The 24,830-nt window shown below is 38.9% G+C and overlaps 1 protein-coding gene across 1 annotated transcript in view; it reads right to left on the bottom strand.

Annotated features, from left to right (window-relative positions):
• The window catches only part of LOC118837175 (ABI family member 3 binding protein), a 201,554-nt gene extending 180,434 nt beyond the window's left edge, over positions 1-21,120 (bottom strand). The window contains exons 1-2 of the mRNA XM_036744133.1: positions 21,078-21,120; positions 19,346-19,525 (exon numbers count right to left, since the gene is read on the bottom strand). Of these exons, the coding sequence (XP_036600028.1) occupies positions 19,346-19,525; positions 21,078-21,120 (223 nt within the window). The remainder of the gene's footprint in view (positions 1-19,345; positions 19,526-21,077) is intronic.
• Positions 21,121-24,830: the final 3,710 nt, after the last annotated feature.

The following is a 24,830-nucleotide window of genomic DNA, read 5'->3' as shown; positions in this document are numbered from 1 at the left end:
CCTTTTATAGAATCATAGATACGAAGGACGTAGAGTAACATAAAATGATAGAGCTAGAGTGGACACACCTTGTAAATGACAATCATTCACATTTGTATGGAACTTGAAAGCTTTCAAAATGCATTCCCAACTCAACCCAGCTTCCCATTTTCATGGGCTGTGCTCCATGACTTCTTCTGCCAACCCTAACTTCCTTCAAATCTGAGCTCAAATCTCCCCTTTATCATCTTCCATTAATGTTAATGCCTTTCCTGTGATTATCTCCAATTTATTCTGTATATAGTTTTGTTACATAACTGTTTGCATATTGCCTCCCCCATTAAAATGTGAGATCCTTGAAATCAGGGACTGTCTTTACCTTTATTTAAATTCCCAGTGCTTTGCACAGTTCCTGGCACATAGTAGGTATTTAATAAATGTTTCTTTACTAACTGAACGATGCTGTGAAGGAGTATTATCATCTCCATTTTCCAGTATTATCACCTCCATTTTACAGATTAGGATGCTGCAGTTCTGTGAAGTTATACAGCTAATAAGTGCTACATCTGGGGGGGGTCATCTCCAGTCTGGCCACTGGACCCAGATGACTCTGGAGGAGAAGGTGAGGCTGGTGACCTAGCACAGCCCTTCCTCACTCAAATCAAAGTCAACTGCAAGTCGTGTCATCATCTCCATGATGTCATGGCCCTCTTTGAGAACAAAGGACAAACAAAAACTGGATCTGGGCTCTTACCTGAGTTATGTCCTTTCTGATGCTAGAACTGTATAAAGGAGAGAAAAGACAAGGAGTGGTAGAGTCTCATTGGAGAAAGTGAAAAAGGAAGACAGGACAGGAAATGCTGATGAATGCATTACCTTATTTCTACTTTCCTTATACACAAAGAGAGCAGATGGCTAACAACATGGTTTGAATGGTATGCAGGGGTAGGGAACCTGCAGCCTCAAAGCCACATGTGGTCCTCTAGGTCCTCAAGTGCAGCCCTCAATCAGTCAAAGGGCCATGCTTGAGGACCTAGAGGGTCATGTGGGGCCTCACAGGTTCCCCACCTTGGGATGAAGTATTGAAAACAACATTGTACCTGAAATATGAAGATCCTGGTTCTATTTATTTTCCATACAATGGTGGGCAAACCATTTAACCTGTTTGAGCCTCCATTTCCTCATCTGTAAAATGAAGGGGTGGACTAAAGAACCTTCCAAAGGTAGAACTCTGATCCCTTTGGTCGAAAGTACTATAATCCTATAAAAACTCTTTATAAAGGAGGAAATGCTACTTACATATGAGCTATTATTATTATTTGAAGGACACCAGGATGGAGCTATGACTGATTTCATCGTTGTAGACCTATAGCATAGAATTACGTTTTGCACATAGTAGGTACTTACAATGGCTATTGAGTTGAAGTTGCTTGCCGCCAGCGGCTGGGGTGCTGAAACGGCTGGAGATGACCAAATGCTTCAGAGATTGAAAAGAAAAACACGAAACACAGGCCAGGTGGAAGAGTAAAGAACAGCTCTGTTTATTTAACTGAGGGACAGGGCTTATATACCTTTTAGGCAAGCAGAATCAACAAATCCACATGCAAGGCATTTGCATAATGCATGACTTCCTCTTGCTTTTGTTCACCTTTTGCTGTAAACAATATTGTGTTAATAGCCCACAGGTGGTATTTAGCATGTGTGTGCCATGGGGGTTTTGGAGAGTGCGTGTGTGTACTGAGGAGGCTTGAAGAGCCTTCATCCTGAGCAGCACGTGTATGCTGAGGTGAGGGATGGAGAGCCCAGTGCCCAGTTATCAGCCCAAGGGCAAGATCAGGCCTCTGGCCTGCATCTTATCCAGAATGGACTCTCTCAGAGCTGGCCCTCTACAGTTGCTGGCTGAAGGACCTGTGCCTCCAAGTATTTCCTCTCTCCCCATATCAATACTGCATAGAATGCCATTACTGAAGATTCATTCTTTTGCATTAAAGCATTGATTCTTATTAAAATAAAGCTTCTCCTGGGGTAGTTAATTCATTGAGCTATTAGCAGACCTTAACAGTCTGCTTGACTATGCTTATAGTACCACATGCTCCCGGAAGGAATTGAGGAAGCTTGGTTATTAGTACAAAACAAAGAGGGCAGTGAACCCTGTAGCTGTAAAATAAAGTTGAGTCAACAGAAGATAAAGACCATGATAGGAATTAGCTTATCAGTTCCTTTGCAAAAATGTTCAGAAAAAGGCAATTGTGACAAATTAGAGGGTAGAAAGATCCATAGATGATTACCCAGAGAATACAGGGCCTATTTGACAGAATGAGGAAATCTCATTAACAAGGTAATGTATCCTAAAGACAAAAGAAATCAATTTCACAATTTTGCTTTCCTTCTATTTCCTTAATCCCTGGGTGGAAGATGATAGGGGTAGGGGGATAATCCCCAAATTGGGGTGTACTGCTTTAGACTGAATTTGTTTATGAAGAACAGAAATGTTATTTGTTTTTAAAAATGCCTAATGAAACATGTACTGTAGGGATGTTTTTGCTTTATAACTAATATCTCCTGCAGTATGGAAACCCAACTATAAGTGCCAGTAGCCACAGAGCTCCCAGCCATGATTTGATTTTTCCTTTAAATCCCCCTGTCACTACAGAATAAATGGAATGTAGCCCTTCCTTCTCAGACGACATCAATTAAAACAGTTTCAGATGTTAAGAAGACTTTAAAAAGTACGAGTTGACAATAGATTGAACAATATCCACCAAGTGTTCTCTTTCTCTCTTTTTCTATATTGAATCCTTGCAAAAATGTCAGCAGCTGGATATAAAAGCAACATACTACAGAAGTAGGTCAGAAGTGAGAACATTCATAACGTGTGTCATGGAAAGGAGAGGAAAAAATATGAAGCTATCAAGAGTATATCACGTTTTGTTGTGTCCTCATGGGAACCTACTGCATTTAATACTCATCATTCAAGAGAACCCATGAACAAGGAGCAAGGAAAACAGGACTTAATATTATTCTATAATGGATCCAGCCTCCAAAATATTTAATTAATAGACATTTCATGTGAATCAATTGGCAAAAAAACTGAAAGTGAAGTTTTTCTACCATAGGGACAGTAGAGAGAGAGGGAGGGTTGGATTTGGAGTCAGATAAACTAGGTTTAAATTCCAGCCCTGCCACTCACTACCTATTTGACCTTGTTACTTTCCTCATTCATAAATAATGAAAATGTTTCCTATTCATCATTCAAAAGTCCATTCACATCAAATCTACAATATTATGACCTCTACAAATTAACTTAATATATCTTAAAATTCAGTCCTTTATAGGTTTTTTCTGTGAATACATCGAGTCAACAGTTATTTGTTTGTTTGTTTATTTATTTATCTATTATCCTAACATGTGCATAGGCAATATCTTATTCAAAGAGAATCTTTGAGACTGTATTTTGTTCTAGTAAGTCAGATGCTTTTATATTATAATCAACAAAACTAAATACCTCAGCATGTGACATTCTCTACATTATAGTCAGTTATGTTACTGTGAAGATGTAGTATAATGGAAAAAATCATTTGTGAAAACCTTCTGTGTCCTTCTGATATTTTCATCTAAGGTATATGCCCTTGATATATGTGTAACTAATTCTTATAAAAATTTTATGGAGATGAGAAAGTGAATATGTGTGTTAATAGTGTCTTCTCTTGACTTTGAGGGAGTGTGTGTTCCTCCTAGACCACAACAGAAACCCACCTCAGGCAGAATTCTTGATACTACTGATGTGTCCTCTCTGGGCCCACACAAATGGGTCACTATTACAGCAATAGAGATGGGGAGACCCAATGTGAGACTAGAGGGAGAATATTCCATTAACTTGTCTTCATCATCAGACCTCCTTTCTTTTGATATTTTACTTGGGCTCATTATTCAATGATTAACAACTTTTCATTGGTTCTTATCCCCCCATTACTGTCATATTGAATTCCAGATTACCAAAGAGTAACCCATCTCCAATCCCTACTGCCCACTTGCTCATCCCTATCAACCTTTGAATCTCTTCGAATGCTATCCCTCCTACCCAATGTCACACTCCTTATCTGCAAAGTCCTTCCACTGTGCCCTCTGGAATGCCTATTCTATAATTAATTTTACTCCTCTTCCTCTGATGATTCTTCCCTCTCCCACTCTTACTAAAACCAGAATCCTTCCAGCCAATGCTACAACTCAAGCCTTCCTTTCCAGTTCTGGTTTCACTTTCTCACAAACCCCACAACTCACCAGTCCCAGAGGTGAATTTTCCTTGCTTTCCATTGCAACTTTCATACTTTCCACTGCCACCCATAACTCATTATAACTCAACCCCTTGTCTTGTGAAGTTCATTTTATCCAAATTTTTCACCTAATAGTGGTTATTATATACCGATCCCCAGGATATTTTCTCTCTTTTCTCAATGACTTCAGGCTCCTGCCCTTATTCTGAGAGAATTCAACATACATGTTAATATAGTCTCAAAAATCTCACCTTTCAATTCCTCAATCTAATCAACTCTCATGACCTATCCCTTTCCTCCACTTCAGCTACAAAGATGGCCACGATCTTGATTTTGCCATCACTCATGAGTGTTCTACTTCCATCTGAACTTCTTTTATCCAATCATAATCTCCTATTATTCCACCTCCCCCTATGCCTTACTCCTCCCAAACCAATTCTATGTTCTCACCACAACCTACAATGTCTTTACTCCACTGTATTTTGTCAGGCCACCACCCCAGATCTGCTTACATGCATCTCTTCTCAACCTCAGCTTCTTATTGAACCAATTCAACTCTGGTCTATTGTCTACTCTAAATTCCCTCCCTGCTTTGTGCTATTGTGGCTCATACCTTGCCAAACCCCAATGCTGGATTGCTCCCACCCCTTGAATCCTTTGTTTTTATTCATGTGCTGCTAAACAAAGCTGGAAGAAGCCTTAAAATCATGCTGATTTGTTCCATTACAAATTTATGCTATCTAATCTCAACTTGGCTTTTGCTGTAGCAAGGCAATCTTCCCAATTCTCCCTGATTGATTCTGTCCCACTCCTCACAAAAGTTATGCCAAGACTCAGCCTCTCTCCTCAAGTCTCCAGCTGTAGCCCCTCACCTGCCCTCATTTTCCTAACTGAGGTTTTTGCATCAAACTTTACACCACCACTGTCTCCCCCCTCCATCCCATTTGAGGCTGTTTCCCAAGCATCTTTTTAAATTTTTCATCTCACAATTCACTATCTCTATCTCCTAGAATTTCCCCACTTTCTGCAGTCTCTGATGAAAAGATAGCCCTTTCTCAGCAAATCCAATTTTTCTTTATGCAACCTTGATCACATTCATTCCCATCTTCTGTGGCAGATTATTACCCCTATTATCCACCCTCTTTGATCTCTCCTAATCTACTAGTTCTTTCCCTGCTACTTGCAAACAAGCCCAACTAACCTGCATCGTTTAAAAAAAAATCATCAGATTCAACCACCCCTGCTACCATCTTATGTCTCTTCTCAATTTCTCAGCTTTAAAACAGTTTTTTACATCCAGTGCCTCCTGGCACTTCCTTTATTGGCGCTCTGTTTTATTTTCCACCAATCTGGCTTGCAACTTTATTGTTTAACTGAAATTGTTCTCTTCAAAGTCAACAGCGATCTTTTAATTGCCAAATATAACACTCTCTTCTCTAGCCTCATTCTCCTTGACCTCTCTACAGTTTTTGTCACTGTTGACTAATCTTTCCTCTTTGATACTTTCCCTAGGTTTTTGTGACACACTTCTTTCCAAGTTTCCCTTCTTTCTATGTGGTCACTCCCCACTTTCCTTTTCCTATTCATCATCCAAGGCTCTGACCTGGATTGTCTTCTCTTTTTTTAAACACTTTCTCACTTGGTGATCCTATCAGCTCCCATGGGTTCAATTGCCATTTCTATGGCAAAAAGTGAAGAGGTGAAGAAGCCTCATCAAGAGACTTCAAGACAAGAGTGTAAAGACTGGCTTGAAGCTTAACATCAAAAAAAACTAAGATCTTGGCAATTGGTCCCATCACTTCCTGGCAAATAGGGAAGAAATGGAAGCAACGGCAGATTGTGTATTCTTGGGCTTAAAGATCACTGCAGACAGCTACTACAGCCATGAAAGTGAAAGATACTCCTTGGAAGGAAAGCTATGGCAAAGACGGACAGCATTCTAAAAAGCAGAGACATCACCTCGCCCACATAGGTCCATATAGTCAAAGCTATGGATTTTTCAGTAGCAATGTATGTCTGTGAGAGTTGAACCATGGGGAAAGCTGAGCATCCCAGAATCAATACTTTCGAATTGTGGAGCTGGAGAAGACTTTTGGGAATCCTTTGGATATCAAGGAGATGAAATCAGTCAGTATTTAAAAAATTAATTCAGGCTATTCATTGGAAGGTCAAATACTGAAGCTGAAGCTTAAATACTTTGGCCACATAATGAGAAGAAAGGACTCATTGGAAAAGACCCTGATGATGGGAAAGACTGAAGGCAAAAGAAAAAGGGGACAGGAGAGGATAAGATGGATAGTGTCATGGAAACGATGACTATGAACTTGGACAGACTTTTAGAGAGAACAAAGAAGAGAAGGGCCTGGTGTGCTATGGTCCATGGGTCACAAAGAATTGGACGCTACTGAACAAGTGAATGACAACAAATTCATATGACTCCCAGATCTACATATCAAGCCTCATTTTCTCTTCTGAGCTCCAGTCCCACAACACCAACTGCCTAATAGATATTTCAAATTGGATGTTCTGGAGCATCTCAAATTTAACAGGTCCAACTCATTATTCCTACCTCCACCCAAGTCTCTTCTTTGCTGAATTACCATATTACCATTGAGTGGCACAGTCTTCCCAGTCACTTAGATTCATAGCCTCACAACAACTAATAATAATAAGTTGCAAAAACGTATCACTTCTATCTCAAGGTCTCTTCCTCTCTAGTCACACCTCATACAGATAGATAAAAACTAGCTCTACTCATCACCCTGCTACAGGCCCTTATCACTTTATATCTAGAAGGAAGTGGGAAGGAAATTAGCATTTGTATAGCACCTACTATGTGCCAGGCACTGTGCTAAATGCTTCATAAATATTATCTTATTTGATCGTCACAACCCGACCCTATATGGTAGGGGCTATTATCGTCCCCATTTTACTGTTGAGGAAACAGAGGCAAAAAGAGGTTAGCCACCAAGGTCACACAGCTAGTAAGTCTCTGAGGCCAGATTTAAACTTAGGTCCTCCTGATTCCAGTCCCAGCATTCCATTCACTGCACCACCTAGCTGCTAGAATAGACTACCATAATAGCCTCAATTTTTACCTCACTACCTCAAGCCTCTCCCCTTTCCAATTCAATCTCCTGACAGTCACCCAAACAATTTTCCTAATGCAGAGGTTTTCAACAATCTCCAGTGGCCCCCTGTTGTCTAGAGAAGAAAATGTAAACTCTTGTTTGATATTTGAAGCTTTTTGCAACTTTGCTTCCTTCCTAGCTTTCTAGTTTTCATTAGTATTACTCTGTTCCCTTCAGTCTATAATCCAGACATCATTGCCATTTCACACATGACATTTCATTTCCTATCTTCATGGCATTGTGCCAATTGTCCCCAGTGTCTGGAATGTACTCCCTCCTGTCCTCTCCGTCTTGGAACCCTGGGTTTCCTTGAGGACCCAGTTCAATACAACATTCTAGGTGTAGCCCTTACTGTTCCCTACTTTGTTCTCCCCACCCCAAACTCCATCCTTGCCCTCATCCAAAAGTACGTTGCCTCTAGCATAGATTTCTTCTTTGAGTATTGCTCTGGTACAGCTGCTTTTGCCATCTTTCTCTTCTTCAGCACCATTTCTGCTTTCTCTTGTAACATATTGGTAACTGAGATTTTGAGTCCAAATATGGTGGTTCTACTTCATCAATTATGACAATAGTTGGTTACTTAAAATGTTAACAGATCTGTTCTATTTTCAGTTGGCCTTACTATTTCTAGTTTTATCTTTTAAATCTCTTGAAAGAAAGTGTTTTAATTGGTAATCACACCAAGCAGATTTTTTTGCATTCATTTCTCTCTCATCTATACCCTTTGCTATTTTCTGATGTGGCTTGCTTGTAATCTTCCACCATTGCCTCTATAATACTTTAAAAATAAGTTTATCTTCCGAACTGCTGTTATCCTTGGCTGATGCATACCTCCATTTGGCAAGAAAAAAATCACGTTTGTTGGCCAAGGCAATTTTGGGGTTATTTCAGCCTCTTTATTGTGGCTGTTGCTTTACTTGAATCAAACTTTGGTAGAAAGTAGTGTTTGTTCACACTTGTGTTGGGTTTTTTGGTTATCTATCCTCTATCTCTTTTTTCCCCATCATTGTTTGAAGAAGTCAAGCTGGGGCTTTTAAAATTATATATAGTATCATCTTTTTATATTTTTCCATTTTCTAATTTAGTCTTGATTTTGATCATTGCTCTGAGCTGACGGTCTTAATACAGGGTGTTCCTAAAGTCTGGACACAGGCAAAAGTGCATATTTTCAAAAAATAAAATGAATGAAATTTTCAGCAACATTTTATTTAATTGAAATATTAACAAATAACATCTTCAATATGATTTCCATCATTTGTAATGCAAAGGTTGATGTACTTTGCAAGATCCACGTGGACCTGATGCAAAAACATTGCCATCGATTTTAGCACACTCTTTATGCTTTCAAGTAAGTGTGTTGCACCTGTGGTTTTCATTGAGTACAACTTCTCCTTTAGCATACCCCAGAAAAAGAAGTCAAGGGTGCTAAGGTTTGTTAATATTCCAAATATTTCAAAATATGCATTTTTTCCTATGTGTCCAGACTTGAGGGACACCTTTTACCTACAAAGTATTGATTCAGAAATTAGTAACATCAATATCCATTCATTTCCTGTTTTTTAAAGGTACAGTTATTTTCCTTTTTTCTGTATGGATGTTTTGTGTTCCCCGTGTCCATTGCCTTCTTATTCACTTCTTTTTCTTTTTAAAGCATCATATGATATTATAGAGTTAGGCTTCTGAGTAAATTATGTCTTTGGTTTCTTTTGTTTCTTGATCCCGAACCACATTTTCCAATTTTTTGTTGTTATTGTCCCCCAACCAAAATCCTCCTTTGATGCCTTGTGGAGGTGACCATGGGTTCTTGAAAGCCATGCATAGTATCTCCAGCAAAATTCACCAAGCTGCGAAGGCTTTAAATTTGGGTCCAGTAATAGACTACTTGTCTTCACATGAGGACCATAACTAAATTTTGAGAGGCTCATCACCAGAAGGACTTCTGTCTGATGAATTTTTTAGCCACATTAATTTCCAGGAACTATCTCTTAGGCCATAAAGGTATTTCAGTCCATGTTGGTAGATGGTATAGTAGCCATGGTAATCACATGATGAATCACTGAAGAATTAAAGTGTTCCTGTCTCTCCCCCACCCACTGAATTAAAGTCATTGGGTATCATAGTATATGTTGACAACTTAGAAGATCCTGTCCAGTTCTTTCTGTATTTTTTACTTTATCTTTTCATCCTCTGCCATTGATTTTCATGATCAAATTCTTATTATCCATAAAATAATATCTCCTGCTACATTTGGGCACATGATGAAATCAACCCTGCCATTTTTTCAGTGATCTGTAACTTCCTTTGAGTTAAACTCATAGTAAGAATGACAACATTGATATGATTGATTTCCTCCAGGGGCATGCATGTCTATTATTTGTTATTGGACCTAGATTTTATATTTAAAAGTCCTAACAATTAAAACAGTTTTAACCATGTAACTATACCATGGCATAATTATGGTCTAGGAACTATATGATTCTTAGCCTTCTCTACCCAGTTTTTGTTTACTCTGTCACCATTATGCAGAAGCAGAAAGGACCTGCATAGGACTGAGGGCCATTCTTTATTTTTCTTTGCTCTATTGGTTGTTGTGGACAGAGAATTCATTACCTACTGATAAAAAGCCTCACTTTGGTGGGGCTATTCCTTAGATCATAGATAGAGTCTATTGCATGATGTATCCCAGTGCTTGAGGCAGCTAGGTGGCACAGTGGCTAGAGCATCAGGCCTGAAGTCAGGAAGACTCATCTTCTTGAGTTCAAATCTGGCCTCAGACACTTACTAGCTATGGGATCCTCGGCAAGTCACTTAACCCTGTTTGCCTCAGTTTCCTTATCTGTAAAACGATCTGGAGGAGGAAATGGCAAACCACTCCAGTATCTATGTCAAGAAAACCCCAAGTGGTGTCATGAAGAGTTGGACACAACTAAAAAATCACTGAACAGCAACAATAAATAAGTGTATGGTCAAACAAGAAGATGGACTGGTTCCATGAAGAACCAATGGAGAAATCTTGTCCTCTACTGTGTCTTTGCCATGTTAATGTCAGCCTTTAGTCCAGTATCTGACACTTAAAGTGGGCACTTAAAAATACTTATTGACTGACTTAAGAAAAAGTGAAGAGAGACCCTAGCATGTCAGATGGATCCCCCTATTGAAAAACTATGGAAGAACCCAAAGAAGAGTGGTATAGCATGGTCAGGCAAGGATGGGCTGCAATCTGCATTACTAGACATGAAGTCCACGTTGATGAGATCCCAGCTCTATCTGAATATTTAAGTTAAAGCACCATCACTTTGTTAAAAAGTAAAATGACAAATAAATGAACTGGAGAGGATCTATTCTTCAGGATAAAATAAAAATGCTTTGCTCTTGTGGAACATCTTTTACTCAAGAGATTTCAACTTAGAACTTTGTAATCATGAATCCATTAAACCACCCACAGCCCATCTGTGAAAGATAAATATTATCACCCATTCACAGATGAGGGAGGCGTTGTCAAAGGTCACATAGTAAATCAGTGGGCAGAGAAGGAACAGATTCCTTGAGTAACAAATCTTAATAATAAAATCCACAGATTTTTAATGTGTTGGGAGAAATTATTGTAAACAATAATAGCAGAGGGTCCAGACACTAACATTTAACTTGAAAATAAGTCTTAATTTTGAAGGAGGAATGAATAGGCAGTCAAGGTCCTTCAAAAAAAAGGGAGGCTGAAAAGTTTTTTTTTTTTCCAGTTAGGATAGCAGCAAAATTGGATATATATTGGGAAGCCAAAGGGTGGGTAAAAGTCTTTAAAATGCTATTTGGAATAAAGCACTAAGGGACGTTTCAAAATATCTGTCCCTAAAGATATTTAAGAATATAAAGCCATCTACCCTGGGTAGCTTAAACATCCAGCATATATCCTGATTAAGCCCCGGACATAGACTGTTTTACCTAATTAGCTACTTTTCATCAACCCAGTGAATCTTTACAAAATCAATATTAATATTTAACTTCAAAATGAATATTCATTTAGAATACAAGGTGGGGCATAAGCCTATTAGATCCCCCTGAAAAGATCAGGCCAATAGAGCCTAATTACTTGAAATTTCTAGCTAAATGATCAAATTCTGAGCAAGGTTTGGATCCACAGGTGAAAGTATATTGATTTTCATGGAATTGTTTTTTTTCATTAATTAATTAATTTGTTATTGGACTATGGGCTACAGATATTTGATAAAGTTAAGGTTTTACTAGTCTTTCAATTCCTTCAGTCCTCTGATGGCAGATTTGACAGTAACTGCAGAGGTGGAATTGTAGGTCTATGTACTGTTTACATACAGGATCCACAATCCCAGATACCCATGGCTCATCTCTTCATTTTGGCCTTGTCACAGAAAAAACAGGTATATTTCACATGCTGGCTAATTTTAATTTTCTTCACCATTTTTCTGAGGGATGCAATATAACGTGTTCCATATTTACCAACAATTCTGACCTTCTTGGTACATTTAGCCATCTTGCTAGCTGTACGACCAGAGTTCAGAGAACCATGGAATGGTTCAAAACGAAACTGATGGTCACTATCACTGATGTAAAACTAGATAAATTGAGATGTGTGCTGACTGAATATACCCCACAAATAGCTTTAAACTGATAAAGGAGGAGGATAGAGAAAGCTATCCATATAGCTCCACTGAGTCAGATGCTACAGGGGAGTAGTAGGTATAACAAAGGAAGAAGAAAGACTTTTGGTAAAGAGGAAAAGTAGGATATGGGACAATATCCATAAAGAAAGTCAGCAGTATAGCCCACAGACTCATAGATCTATGCAGAAATACACAAAGTATAACTAATTAAGGAAGGTGAACTAGGGATCCTAATACAAGGATGTCAGTGCCTAAGTATGACTAGGTTTCAAGAACAGAGAAAAGCCCCAGGGATGTAGCAATAGGTATGAAAAAGTAATACTGATGTGAGGAAATGAATGAATTGGAAAAGAAAGCATGGTAGAAAGCATTTGTATAAGGATCAATGGGGGAGGGAGGCAGAAACAATACTGTTGCAAGTATATCACAGATCACCGGAACAGAATAAGGAAATAAATCTGTCATAGAAGTAAGCTATAATAATGAGGCATACTTGTGTGAGTGAAACCTCTACTCCTTGCCCCTACTTCTGCTCTCTGGATTTCCTCTGGCACACGACATCCCTTCAGACATTTGAAAGTAGCTGTTAGGACACCCCCAAGTCTTCTATGGTCTGGGCTCCCTAGCTAGGCATTTAATTCCTTCAACCAATCTTCCTATGGTCTAGCTTCTACTCCTGTCAATGTCTTGGTCTGTTTCCTCTGTACATGCTTCCAGGTTGTCATTATTATTTCTAAAAAGTGGTTCCCCAAAGTTAGCACAATATCATCAAAGTGGTTTAAGTAGTGGGAAGTAGAATTTTTAGTTTTTGTGGCTGTTGGGTAAACACTTGACTTATAGTGGGGGTTCTTAACATTTTTTATCATGTTCTCCACCCTGGTAATCTGGTAAAATCCTTTTCAGAATAATGTTTTAGAGGAAATTCATAACTGAAAGAAATATTCAATTTCATTTCGAGGTTGATGAAAATAAAATATCTGTGTATGTTTTTTTCCCTCATAGTCCTCCCAGACCCCTAGAAATGTATCCATAGAGGAACCCAGGTTAAGATCCCTTGACTTATATTAAGCCTGCCATGTACTATATATCCTCAAAACCCATGTCTTATTTCTCTACTAAACTTCAGAGTTATATCTCACTGCTTTTTCACTTTCTTTCCATAAAGATACAGATAAAAATTGAAAAGAAATGGGAAAATGCTAGGCTAGACTTCGAGTTCTTTTAGGTGAAGAGACTTTTATTATTTCTCTTATGTGCAGTCCTGAAAGTCTTGGTACCTTGGCACATTGTAGATTCTTAAATGTTTGTTCCATTGAAAGGAATTATACCATGGAACCTTAGAGAGCATTTAGTCCCAACTTGTCATTTTACAGGTAGCTGGGTAGATGTAGTGGATAGAGTAGTGGACTTGGAATCAGAAATAACTCATCTTCATGAGTTCAAATCCAGCCTCAGACACTTACTCCCTGTGTGACCCTGGCAAGCTACTTAACTCTGCCTCAGTTTCTCACCTATAAAATGGGTTGTAGAAGGATATGGCAAACCACTCCAGTATCTCTGCCAAGAAAACCCCAAATGAGGTCACGAAAAGTTGGACATGCCTAAAAGACAATTAAACTATTTTACATACTAGGAAACTGAGGGACAGAGAAGTTAAGTCACTTGTTCAGTATCACACAGGTTGTAAATAGTGGCACTAGGATTTGAACTCAGGTTTTCTAAGTTCCAAAAAGGATCTCTTTCCATCAACTTCATGGTCTGTTTCCTTGTAACTGAGACATAAGTCATAGTCAGCATTATGTATTGGCCAACAATTACTGGATGTATTGAAGGTAAAGGGGACCTTGGAGATTGTACTGCAAGTTGGACAATGGGTGTTCTTAACTGGGAAAGCCCCTTAGAGACATTACGATTTAAATAGTCATGTCTCCTACAGTTCTTATTAGACATGGCATTATGAATACCTAAAGAACACTGCCAGTTTTTTTTGTAGAACACCTTGCCACAACAGTTACGGGGATAGTCTAGTGGAGCCAGCATGTCAACATCACTTTACCTTAGTTATCATCTATGCTGCCATGTGAAGGTTCCAGAATTCACCAACCAACGATGACAATTCTAACGATAGATTAATTGCACGTTTGGAACAGATTTTGAGATAGCCAGAGGAAAGTTGACATAGCCAAATGTTTCTTTCCTTCCTTACTTTGCTAGCTACGTTCTGCTATTTCTTTTATTTAGTGGGGACGTTGTGAGTCTGATGTGCTGGGTGAAACCCAAGCCTTTAGAATGCCTCTTGGCTCAGGCAATATTTCTGAAATTCAATTTATGGACATTCTCAAGGAATGTGAAGGCTGCCAGAAGGATTAGAGGAAAAGAACCAAATTTACTAAAGATTTAGGATTTCTCCAAGAGGTGCACAATTAAGCCTTTATATTTGAACAAGGGATCATGTCTTCTGAAAACAGGGAAATTCTCAACTTAATCAATCAGCAATGCTTTCTTAAGTCCTTACTATGTTCCAGGCACTGTGCTAGCTACTAAAAATAAAGAAGCAAAAATGAAAAAGTTCCTGCTTTTAAGCTAACTTTTTTTCCAGGAGGAAAACAGTGGAGGCTGTGCTGTTGGAGGAGTAACCTAGGACCTTTGCTTAATTTTTTTTAATTTCTTTTCTTTTTTTGTTTTTTATTTTATTTTCAATTCACAGAACAAAACAAGCATTTCCATAACATGGTACAATAAAAGAGATGATTGCACATGAAACTGCAGATCTACCATCTATGACTTGCTATTCCTACCAAATATACAAAGTTATCATGTAAATTATTTTCCTTTTTTTTCTTCCCTCCCCGGCCCATGCCCCAGCAATGGCTACCATGAAACACAAACATATATGTGTGTGTGTGTATATATATATATGTATATATATGTGTGTATATATGTATATACACATACACATATATATGTATATATACACATATATAAAATATAAATACACACACATATACACACATGTATATACATACACACATACATATATACACAAATATACACATATATGTATGTATATGTCTATATGTAAAATTATTCCATACATGCTTCTATTTTTCAGTTCTTTCTTTTTACTTATAGGAAGGTGGCAATGGTGCCCCCAATTTGGTCATAAGTACACAAGAAGTAAAGAGACTGATGGGGAATCATTCTTTGAGGTGTCTGACTCTAATAATAGCACTTAACTCTTATGGTTGCTGTGGGATTCAAGTCGGGTAATGTGGGTGAGGGACTTGGCATACTTTAAATGCTACATAAAGGGGAGTAGCTGCTACATCCATCACTACTACAACTCATGAATAAAGCAACGATACTGAGTAATGCCAATGGCAAAAGCAGTCAAAAAGCCAGAGTTCTAGATACAGCAAGTTGGAGTTGGGAATTTTGGAAGCCAAGGAAGCAGAAAGCACAGCTACTTACCACATTTGGCCTCCAGAGAGAGTGGACTTTTGCTGGTTTTTTTTTCACACTCCTATTGTTAGTTCTTTGAGGAAAGCATAATTTAAAGTGTATAACTACTGACAGTGTGATGGTAATACAAGGCCAGTGTGCTGCTGGTTGTCTGGGGTTGGTTCAGTTGCTTAGGATTGTGTGGGCCAATTAAGTTTGATATGCTTAGTTCACAGCTATAGGTGATATTCCAAATGGTGACCAGCTGTCTCTAAAAAGAGGCCATTAATTGGTGAAGGGGTGGAAGGGAGGAAGAAGGAGTTGGCAGTGTAGTGTGTAAATGAAGTGATCATCTAGGGGAGAAACAACTTTAAATTCATGTCCTATTGGTAAGTAAGTTAGCAGTGCCAGCATATTATTACAATGTGGCAGTTAATATGAAAACATTTGAAAATACTTACAAATGGGTATGCTTAAAAAAAGGTGCTTTTTTTAAGTCCAGAAAGTGACCTCAAGATCCTGCTCAGACCGCTGCCATTTCACATGATGCCGTGATGGAGCTTCCCCCCACACTACTCCTTTTTATGTGTTGTTACCCTCTCCAATTAGAATGTAAGCTCCTTGAGGGCAGAGCTTATCTTGCCTGTTTCTATTTGCATCCTATTTGCCTAACTCTGTGGTAAGTGCAGAGGATGTAAGTAATTAATGCCCTATCTGTCTGCAACAACCCTGGGAGATAGATCATGTGATTCAATTCAAGAAGCACTTATTAAGTGCCTACTATTTTTTTTTTTGTAGGGGGAAGGCAGGGCAATTGGGGTTAAGTTACTTGCCCAAGGTCACACAGCTAGTAAGTGTGCCAAGTGTCTGAGGCCAAATTTGAACTCAGGTCCTCCTCACTTCAGGGCCAGTGCTCTACTCACTGCGCCACCTAGCTGCCCTCAAACACCTACGATTTGCCAGTATTAGTATCACCATTTTAGATGGGGAAACTGAGGCTCTAAGAGGTAAAGTTACTATACCCTCACTCAAATCCAAGTCAACTGTAAGTCATGTCATCATTTCCCTGTTGTCATGGTCCTCTTTGAGAACATAGGACAAGCACAACAACAATATCCAGGATCACACTTGTTTACTTTTTGTGTTGTTCAGTTGTATCTGACTCTTTGTGATCCCATTTGGGGTTTTCTTGGCAAAGATACTGGAATGTCTGCCATTTCCTTCTCCAGCTCATTTTACAGATGAAGAAACTGGGGCAAATAGGGTTAAGTGACTTACCCAGGGTCACACAGCTAGTAAGTGCCTGAGACCAGATTTGAACTCATGAAAATGAGTCTTCCTGACTCCAAGCCCAGTGCTTTAACCATTGCACCACATAGCTGCCCACTAAGAGCTAAAGTTACTTTATTCAGGATCATACTACTTACAAATATTTGAGGTGAATTTCAAACCTACAGTAGGTCTCCTGACTCCAACTCCATGCTTTTTTTCCACTAGTGATGATATCTTTCCATTTTTAATATATTTTCAGAGGTCCATATACAGTTTAGCTAATAAAAAATTAGTTTGGGATAAATACAATTCCCTTTTCAATGTTATTTTTAAAAGCCAATAATATCCTTTGATCATTCAAATTGGTAACAGTTATCAAAGGTGGGGTTAGGAAATATTTTTGTATTCTCGAATGTATTTTTCATGAACATTTAAACTACTGACATTGTGATATAGGATGTCTTCATTATGTCTACTTGAATAATTTATTTGTTTGAATATAATGCTATATGTCTGAATATAGGTCCCAAATGGAACTTACATGAAACCTGAGTATATCACCCATTTTTTACAGTTTTTCAAGTGATCATTTAAAAATGAATAATACACTTTATATGACATTGTTTGATAGAGTCTGATTATGAAATATATAGTCAAGTGCAAATGAACAGAAACCAAAAAAATTATTCATAATGTTCAAGAGAGAACAAGACATATGACCTGTGCTTTCACCTTGTGTGTTTTGGATAAGGCACCAGCATCCTGTTGCTAGTCAGAATAAAGTGTGATTGCTACAGGAAACATTTGCAAACTTTCAAATCCTGTACAGCATATTTATGCCAAGTTTACTTTGGTTATATTTGTTCAAGTTACCTAAATCTCAGGCAGCATTTATTTCTATAAAAGCTATACTCCAGCTGTTTCACAGCTAACCTCCTGTGTAAAAGTGAGCCTGGATACCAATTTTAATGAGATAGCTTTTACTTGCTTGATTTTTGAAGTGCAATGAAAGTACTCTACTTGGAAAACTGGGCCAAAAGTCAAGAGGGACATGTCCTTAATGGTCATTGTTAACAAGGCAAGGTTGTCATTAAAACTGTTGGAATTACCTTCCATGGAAATAAATTTTACTCTACGGACTCCATTAATGTTCTCTTAAACTACTGAAGATCGAGGAAAATGTTGCCAGATCTAAATCTATATTTTAGAGTGTTTGAAAACCAACAGAAAGTATTCACAATTAATATTCCTCTTGTGAAATAAACATTAGTTTTTAAGCAGTTTTATCTGGAAAACTCTTTTCTCTGTATGGACTACTGAAGTTGACATATCTTGGGATTTATGGCTATACATGAGAATTTTTTTTTAAAGAAAGTTAACAATTCTATGATCTAAAAGTTTAGGCCTGACCCAGGCTGGTCTGGTACCTCAGGTTCAAGATTGGAACAAAATGAGACCCTTGTAGAATATGTGACAAAAAAGGCAGTTTACTTAGCCTTGACAGGGAAAGACATTCAGAGCAGGGGAAGAACTTCCAGCTGAGCAAAGTTTTCCTGATTGTGTTGGCCATGGTGGTCTACCAAACCAGCCAAAGGGAGAAGATGGAGCTCCTCGTACCCTAGGCTTTTTTGGTAACCAAACAACAGGTCTGTAAGTATTTACCACTTAACTACAGACAACCAAAGAGTCGATGTAGAAAGCTCTATCAGACTGCTCAAGCCATTAGTCTCCTTTAAGTCTCCAGATTTCAATATTTTTAAGGAAAAGAACTAGTTTAGCTTATCTGGAGGAACATCCTGGATAACCATTCTCTTACTACACTGAGAGTGGTGTAGCTTCTAATGAAAAGAAACTAATAAGTCTCCAACTACCAACTTCTGCCAAGAGGGGAGGAGGAAAGAAGAGCAATGGAGAAAACTACTCACGTAAACACGGTGTGGGTATCAGCTCATGTTTTTAAAGCCTTTTGAGGTTTATAAGGCACTTGGCCAACAACAACCCTAAAAGTTGTTGTCAGTCATTTTTCAGTTGTGTTCAACTCTTCCTGATTCCATTTGGGGCTTTCTTGGCAAAGATATTGGTGTGGTTTGTCATTTATTTCTCCAGCTCATTTCACAGATAAGGAAATTGAGGCAAAGAGGGTGAAGTGACTTGCTCAGGGTCACACAACTAGTTAGTGTGTAAGGCCAGATTTGAACTCAGGAAGACTCATTTTCCTGACTCCGGACCCAGCACTCAATCCACTGTGCCATCTAGCAACCCATAGCCCAAGTAATTATACCCACTTTTCAGTTGAGGAAATTTAGGCATTTTTCCCCCAGAGTCAATCATGCACACCTAGCAGATGTTGGAGCCAGGAATCAAAACCAATTAATCGAGTGTTCTCTCCACTTAACTTGTTTTGTTCACATTTTATTTATTTTTGTTGTGTGTTGAGAAACTATGGATGTAACAACTGTGATAGTCATGAAGATGGTCTGTGAATTTGATCATCATTTCTGCGCCAGACAGATTTTTTAAAAAACGTTACTTGATTTTCTGGTTTTCAAATTAGATTATTGCCATTACCTCTCTACCACCCTTCACCTCCACCCACGGATGCCAATTGTCTTACCAACTTCCGCCTCAGATGACTTCCCTTCTGAAGGCAATGGGAAGTACTGGTTGGAATGCGAATTGCTGCCATATCCCAAGACAAAACCTTCTAGTTTGATGTTTGGATCTGGACGAAGAAACTTCATGAGAATGGAGTCACCTGTGGTATTGATGTAGACTTTCAGGTTTGGCTTTTTACCTGGAGGTGAGAAGAGAGAATGGGAAAGGTATTGTTTTAATCCCTTTTTGGATGCGTGTGAAAACTGGAAACCAGAAGTTCAGTTATGTTTATGAAGAGTGAGCAGGTGGCTCTGTTTACTCAGAGCCAGCCAAAAACTATTTCCAAAACACTCTCCAGAAAAATGGCTAAAATGCAACTAATTCTAAGGTAGAAGAGACTTTTAAAAAATAATATTTTCTCTTTTCCCTCAATTACATGGAAAAACAATTTTTAGCATTTGTTGTTTATTTTTAAAGTTTTGACTTCAAATTCTATCCCTCCTTCCTTCTCTCCCCTCCCTGAGACAACAAGCAATCTGATATGGGTTATATGTTTGCAATCATGTCAAACATTTCCACATAAGTCATTTTGTGCAAGAAGTCTTGAACAGGAAAGAAGGAGAGAGAGAGAGAGAGAGAGAGAGAGAGAGAGAGAGAGAGAGAGAGAGAGAGAGAGAGAGAGAGAGAGAGAGAGAGAGAGAGAAAGAAAGAGAAAGGCTGGCTTCAGTCTGTTTTCAGACAGTATCAGTTCTTTCTCTGGAGGCAGGTAGTATGCTTCATCATTAGTCCTTTGGGATTGTCTTAGATCATTGTATTGCTAAGAAGAGCTAAGTCATTCACAGCTCTTCATTTTACAATGTTGCTGTTACAATGTTCTCCTGTTCTGTTCACTTCACTTTGTATCATTTCATGTAAATCTTAGAAGAAATTTTAAAGGTTATCCATTCCAATCCATCACTTTACAAATGAGGAACCCAAGACCCAGAAAAGTTACTCATCTAAGGTCATATAGTCAGTTTGTCAACTAGCATTTATTAAGTACTACTGTGTGCCTGACACTGTGCTAGGAGCTGAAGATACAAAGAAAGGTAAAAAAGGAAGTTCCTGCCCTCAAGAAGCTTACAATCTAATGGAGAGACAACATGCAAATGACTATGTGTGAACAAGATACATAAAGAATAAACTGGAGATAATGTTAGAGGGAAGGAATTAAGGTAGTAAATGTCTGAGCCAGGATTTAAATGGAAGTTTGGCACTCTTTCTTCTACACCACACTGCCCTAGGGAAGGGGAGGGTGGTATCAGATACCATAAGAATCTTATGTCAGGAAATGGAAAGCTGTAGGCTATGCCAGTGGTGGTGAGAATTCAAGGATAAGCTTTAGCCAGTGAGAAGTGCTGTGTCAGCATCCCCAACTCATTGAAAGTCTCATTTCATATTCTTTCTGAGAGTGAAGATAATTTAAATTCCACATTGTTTATTGTGAATTCCCACACCTAGCAGCTACTACTCCTAGCAGCCTTGCCCTCCCTTGATCCTACCCCATTGCCCAGTCCTTCGGGGTAGTGCAGAGGAGAGATGAGGAAGTGAATTGGACATTTTCTTTGTCACTTAGTATTCCTTTTGATTTCTCAGTTATTTTTTTTTCTTCCTTTCTCACCCCTCTATTGGTTCACCCATTGGCCCATACCACCCTGTTTTTACCCTGATCTCTGAGTTACATCCTTATAGCAACAATCATAGTAACTCACATTTATGTGGTTCCTTAAAGTTCACAATGTGTTTTGTCAACATTGTCTCTGGGTGCTGAGGGGGCTACAATCACAATGCCCCACAGAACATGTTCTTTTTGACCTTAGAGATCATCTAGTCAACCCCCATGTTCTATAGATGATAGCTATAGTTAGCACTATATATGTGTGGGTATATATACATATATATGTATATATACCGCTCTTTAAGGTTTGCAAAGCACCTTACAAATATTGTCTCATTTTATCCACACAAAACCCTGGGACACAGGTGCTATTATCACCTTCATTTTCAGGTAAGGAAAGTGAGGCTCAGGGATAGGTGAGAGCTTTTAAGAGATTCACCCAAGGGTCATCAAGCCAGTAAATTTATGGGTCTAGATTTGAACTCGGGTCTTGCTTACTCCAACATTCTATCTACTGCAATACTTAGATAACCTTCAGATGAGTAAACTTAAGCACTTCAAATTTTCCAGCGAAGTTAAGTTCATACTGGTAATAAGTAGTGGAAACAGGATTGAAATCAAGGTCTCTGGGCATCAAATATGTACTATATTGCTTGTAGTTAACAGTAGCTAATGGTGGCACTGCCTAGCCACTTCCTTCCTTAGAAGGCTATGGAGAAGGGACAAGTCAGCCCCAGCAACTGCCAACTAACTGCCACCCACAGTGCAAGCTGGGCAGCCTAGCTGAAGCAGCAAGTCACCATGAGGGAGAGATACAAGTCAGCATGTGCCAAGAAAAGCAAACCATTCCTACAATATCACCACCTGCCTTCAGACCTTAATAGTAATAAGAACTTGTATTTAATGTTTGCAAAGTGGTTTACATTTGTTATCTCTGATCCCCACAACAACCCTGTGAAGTAGGGACTCATTATCCCATTTTATAAATGAAGAAACTGAAGTAGGAAGGTTCATTGACTTGCTTAGAATCACACAGGTACTATACATTTGAGATGGGATTTGAACTCAGGTCTTCCTGACTCCAGAACTCTATCTGCTGTGTCACTTAACCTTGAACTTGATAGCCCAGGACCCTGGGCTCCAAAGTCTCAGAAATAGGAGAGCTCTCAGACTATCAGCCCTCCTTCCAGCCCAGTCTTGTAGCCATTAACCGAGGAAGTAACCCCCTTGTCAAGATATGACCTGATAACTTTCATTTCCGGCAACCACTACTACTAAAGTATCATTGGAAAAATATTCTCACCCCCAAAGTCCTTAGTAATGTCCAATGATCAAAAAAAAAAAAAAAAAAGAAATAGATGTAGGCTTATCAATGGAAACTATATTAAAGAAGATACATTGTCATCTGTTTTGCTTTTGTACCCTCCACTATTACAATATGAACTCCTTGAAAACCTACGTGGTCTTGATTTTATGTTTGTATCTGTACTTAACAGAATGCTTAATAAATGGTTTTCCATCCATCCCACAATCCATTTGTTCATTCTGATGCACTAACACAAGTGAAAGGGTTGTCTGATTTATGACTTCATTCTCTGACAGTGCGGACCTACCCAGGGAGCCAAGGGTCTTGGCTAATCCTACCATACTTCAGATGCTTGAGTTGTGTTGTTGGTCCTCAGCTGTAATTACTTTACCTTTGCATAGAATTCTGTACTTACCAAGCACTTGATCCTAATTTTTTATTCGCCTTTCATGTCTTAAAACTACCACTGTCTTTTTGGAAAAGCCACTTAATGTCTTATAAGCCTGTGAAATAAGTTGTTATTCCTAAAAGCATCAATCACAGAGGAAAAAACAAAGTTTGGATGTACTAAAAGGCTTCTCTGAAATCTTCAAACCTTAGAATTGGAAGTGACCTTAAACACAATATATAAACCAACTCTTGCATTTGACACATGAGGAAACTGAGAGCCAGGAAGTGACTTTCCTATTGTCACATATGGGGTGAATTAGTATCCTAGTCTCCAGGTTCCAAGTCCAGTGCTCCATTTTGTCTTATCTTTTCAGGGATTCCACAATATTTCCTGGCAATCTTTCCATGATGTCATTTGCTTTTCAGCTATCTCCCTCCCATCAGAAACTAGTATTCTGTCCCTGGGTCCCCTGACTCTAATAGGTGAGAGCTTTTGCCATATTTTTCCAGGACTCAGGTTCTCTTCTCCATTTCATGGCCATTTCTACACCAATTTGGTTCTTCCCCAACTCCCTTCCCTCCCTTTATGTGTTATCTTCCCTCACTAGAAATAAACTCCTTGAGGGCAGGTGCTGTTTTGCTTCTAATTGTGTCCCCAGCTCTTAGTACAGTGTCTGGCACATAGTAAGTGCTTAATAAATTCTCTATCTATCACCTGTCTGTCTGTCTGTCTGTCCGTTCATCCATCCACCTATCTGTCCGTCCATCCATCTGTCTTTCTGTCTAACTCATGTAGAAAGGAAGGAGCACTAAACGTCGAATCAGAAGACCTGGGTTCAAGTACTACTCATGGTTATATGACTTTGAGTAAGTTCCCTGAGTTCTTATCTGTAACATGGGAATAATGGTATCTGCACTACTTCATATGGTTCTGAAAGGAAAGTATTTTATAAACCTTAAAGAAATCCATAAAAAGGTTGTTATCACTACTGTACCATACAGTACATGACTAAGTGATAGAGCTGGGTTTAGAACTTGGAGATTTTGAGAACTCCTAGCCAGGGGTGGGGATCCTAGGGCCTTGAGGCCAACTGTTGCCCTCTAGGTCTTCAAGAGCAGTCCTTTAATTTGGATTTAGTCAAAGGGCTTCACTTGAGGAGTTAGAGGGCAACAGTTGGCCTCAAGGCCACAGGTTACCTTGCCTGTTTTCTCTTTCTGTGTACACTGAATTTCCTGGCTCTATTACACTGGAAACTTGGATATTATTTAATGGCAGCACAAGGAGTCATAACTTTATATTTCAGCATCTAAATAAATTTTTTTTTGCTCATCCTTTACTCTCATATTAGCAGACTCTCACCATTAAGATGATTTATCTTTCAAATGCTGCACTCTGCAAACTAAAGCCAACATTCTCATTCCCAGTGATATGTCCAGTTTGTGGGTGGTTAGGCATGCACAGTCTAAATAATTAATTGCCATTAATCAGTGCTACCTCATGTTTTGGCACAGACCTAGGACTTGTGCTTTGATCTCCTTTAAGGTGACCTACATCACCTGAGACCCAGCTTCTCTCTGCCATATTGGAAAGGAAGGCTTAAGCAGGGGTGGGGAATCCGTGACCTCAAGGCCACATGTAGCCTACTAGGTCTTTGGGTGCGGCCTTTTGACTGAGTTCAAGTTTTACAAAACAAATCCTGTGAAATTTGGATTCAGTCAAAGGGCTGCACTTAAGGACTTAGAGAGTCACACGTAGCCTCAAGGCCACAGGTTCCCCACCCTTGGCTTAGAGAAACTAGCAAAAAGATTAAATCAGCTACCCTGGCCCTTGACTAAGAGGCAGCATCAAGTCTGTCATCACAACAATCATTCTGTCCAAAGACTCTGACTTGGTGTTGCCACATTAGTCCTTTCCCTTGGGAAAGATTAAATGACTGCTATGCAACACGAGGAAAATCGATGCCATAAATGATAATCATACAAACAGTGAGGAAGTGATCACATTTCCTTTGTACAGGGCTTAAACCATGGTGCCTCCCCCAGCAACTGGTGTCAACAACCAGATCACCACCAGGAAGGGCCCAACTCACATTTAAAATACATCAGCATTGAGCTATCTTGTTATCTTGTTCTTATAGCATCTGATAGCCC

The sequence above is a fragment of the Trichosurus vulpecula genome, chromosome 2 (genome assembly GCF_011100635.1).
Source record: "Trichosurus vulpecula isolate mTriVul1 chromosome 2, mTriVul1.pri, whole genome shotgun sequence".
Taxonomy (NCBI): domain Eukaryota; kingdom Metazoa; phylum Chordata; class Mammalia; order Diprotodontia; family Phalangeridae; genus Trichosurus; species Trichosurus vulpecula.
Note: the sequence above shows the minus strand (reverse complement) of the source record. Positions and strands in the feature narration are given on the sequence as shown.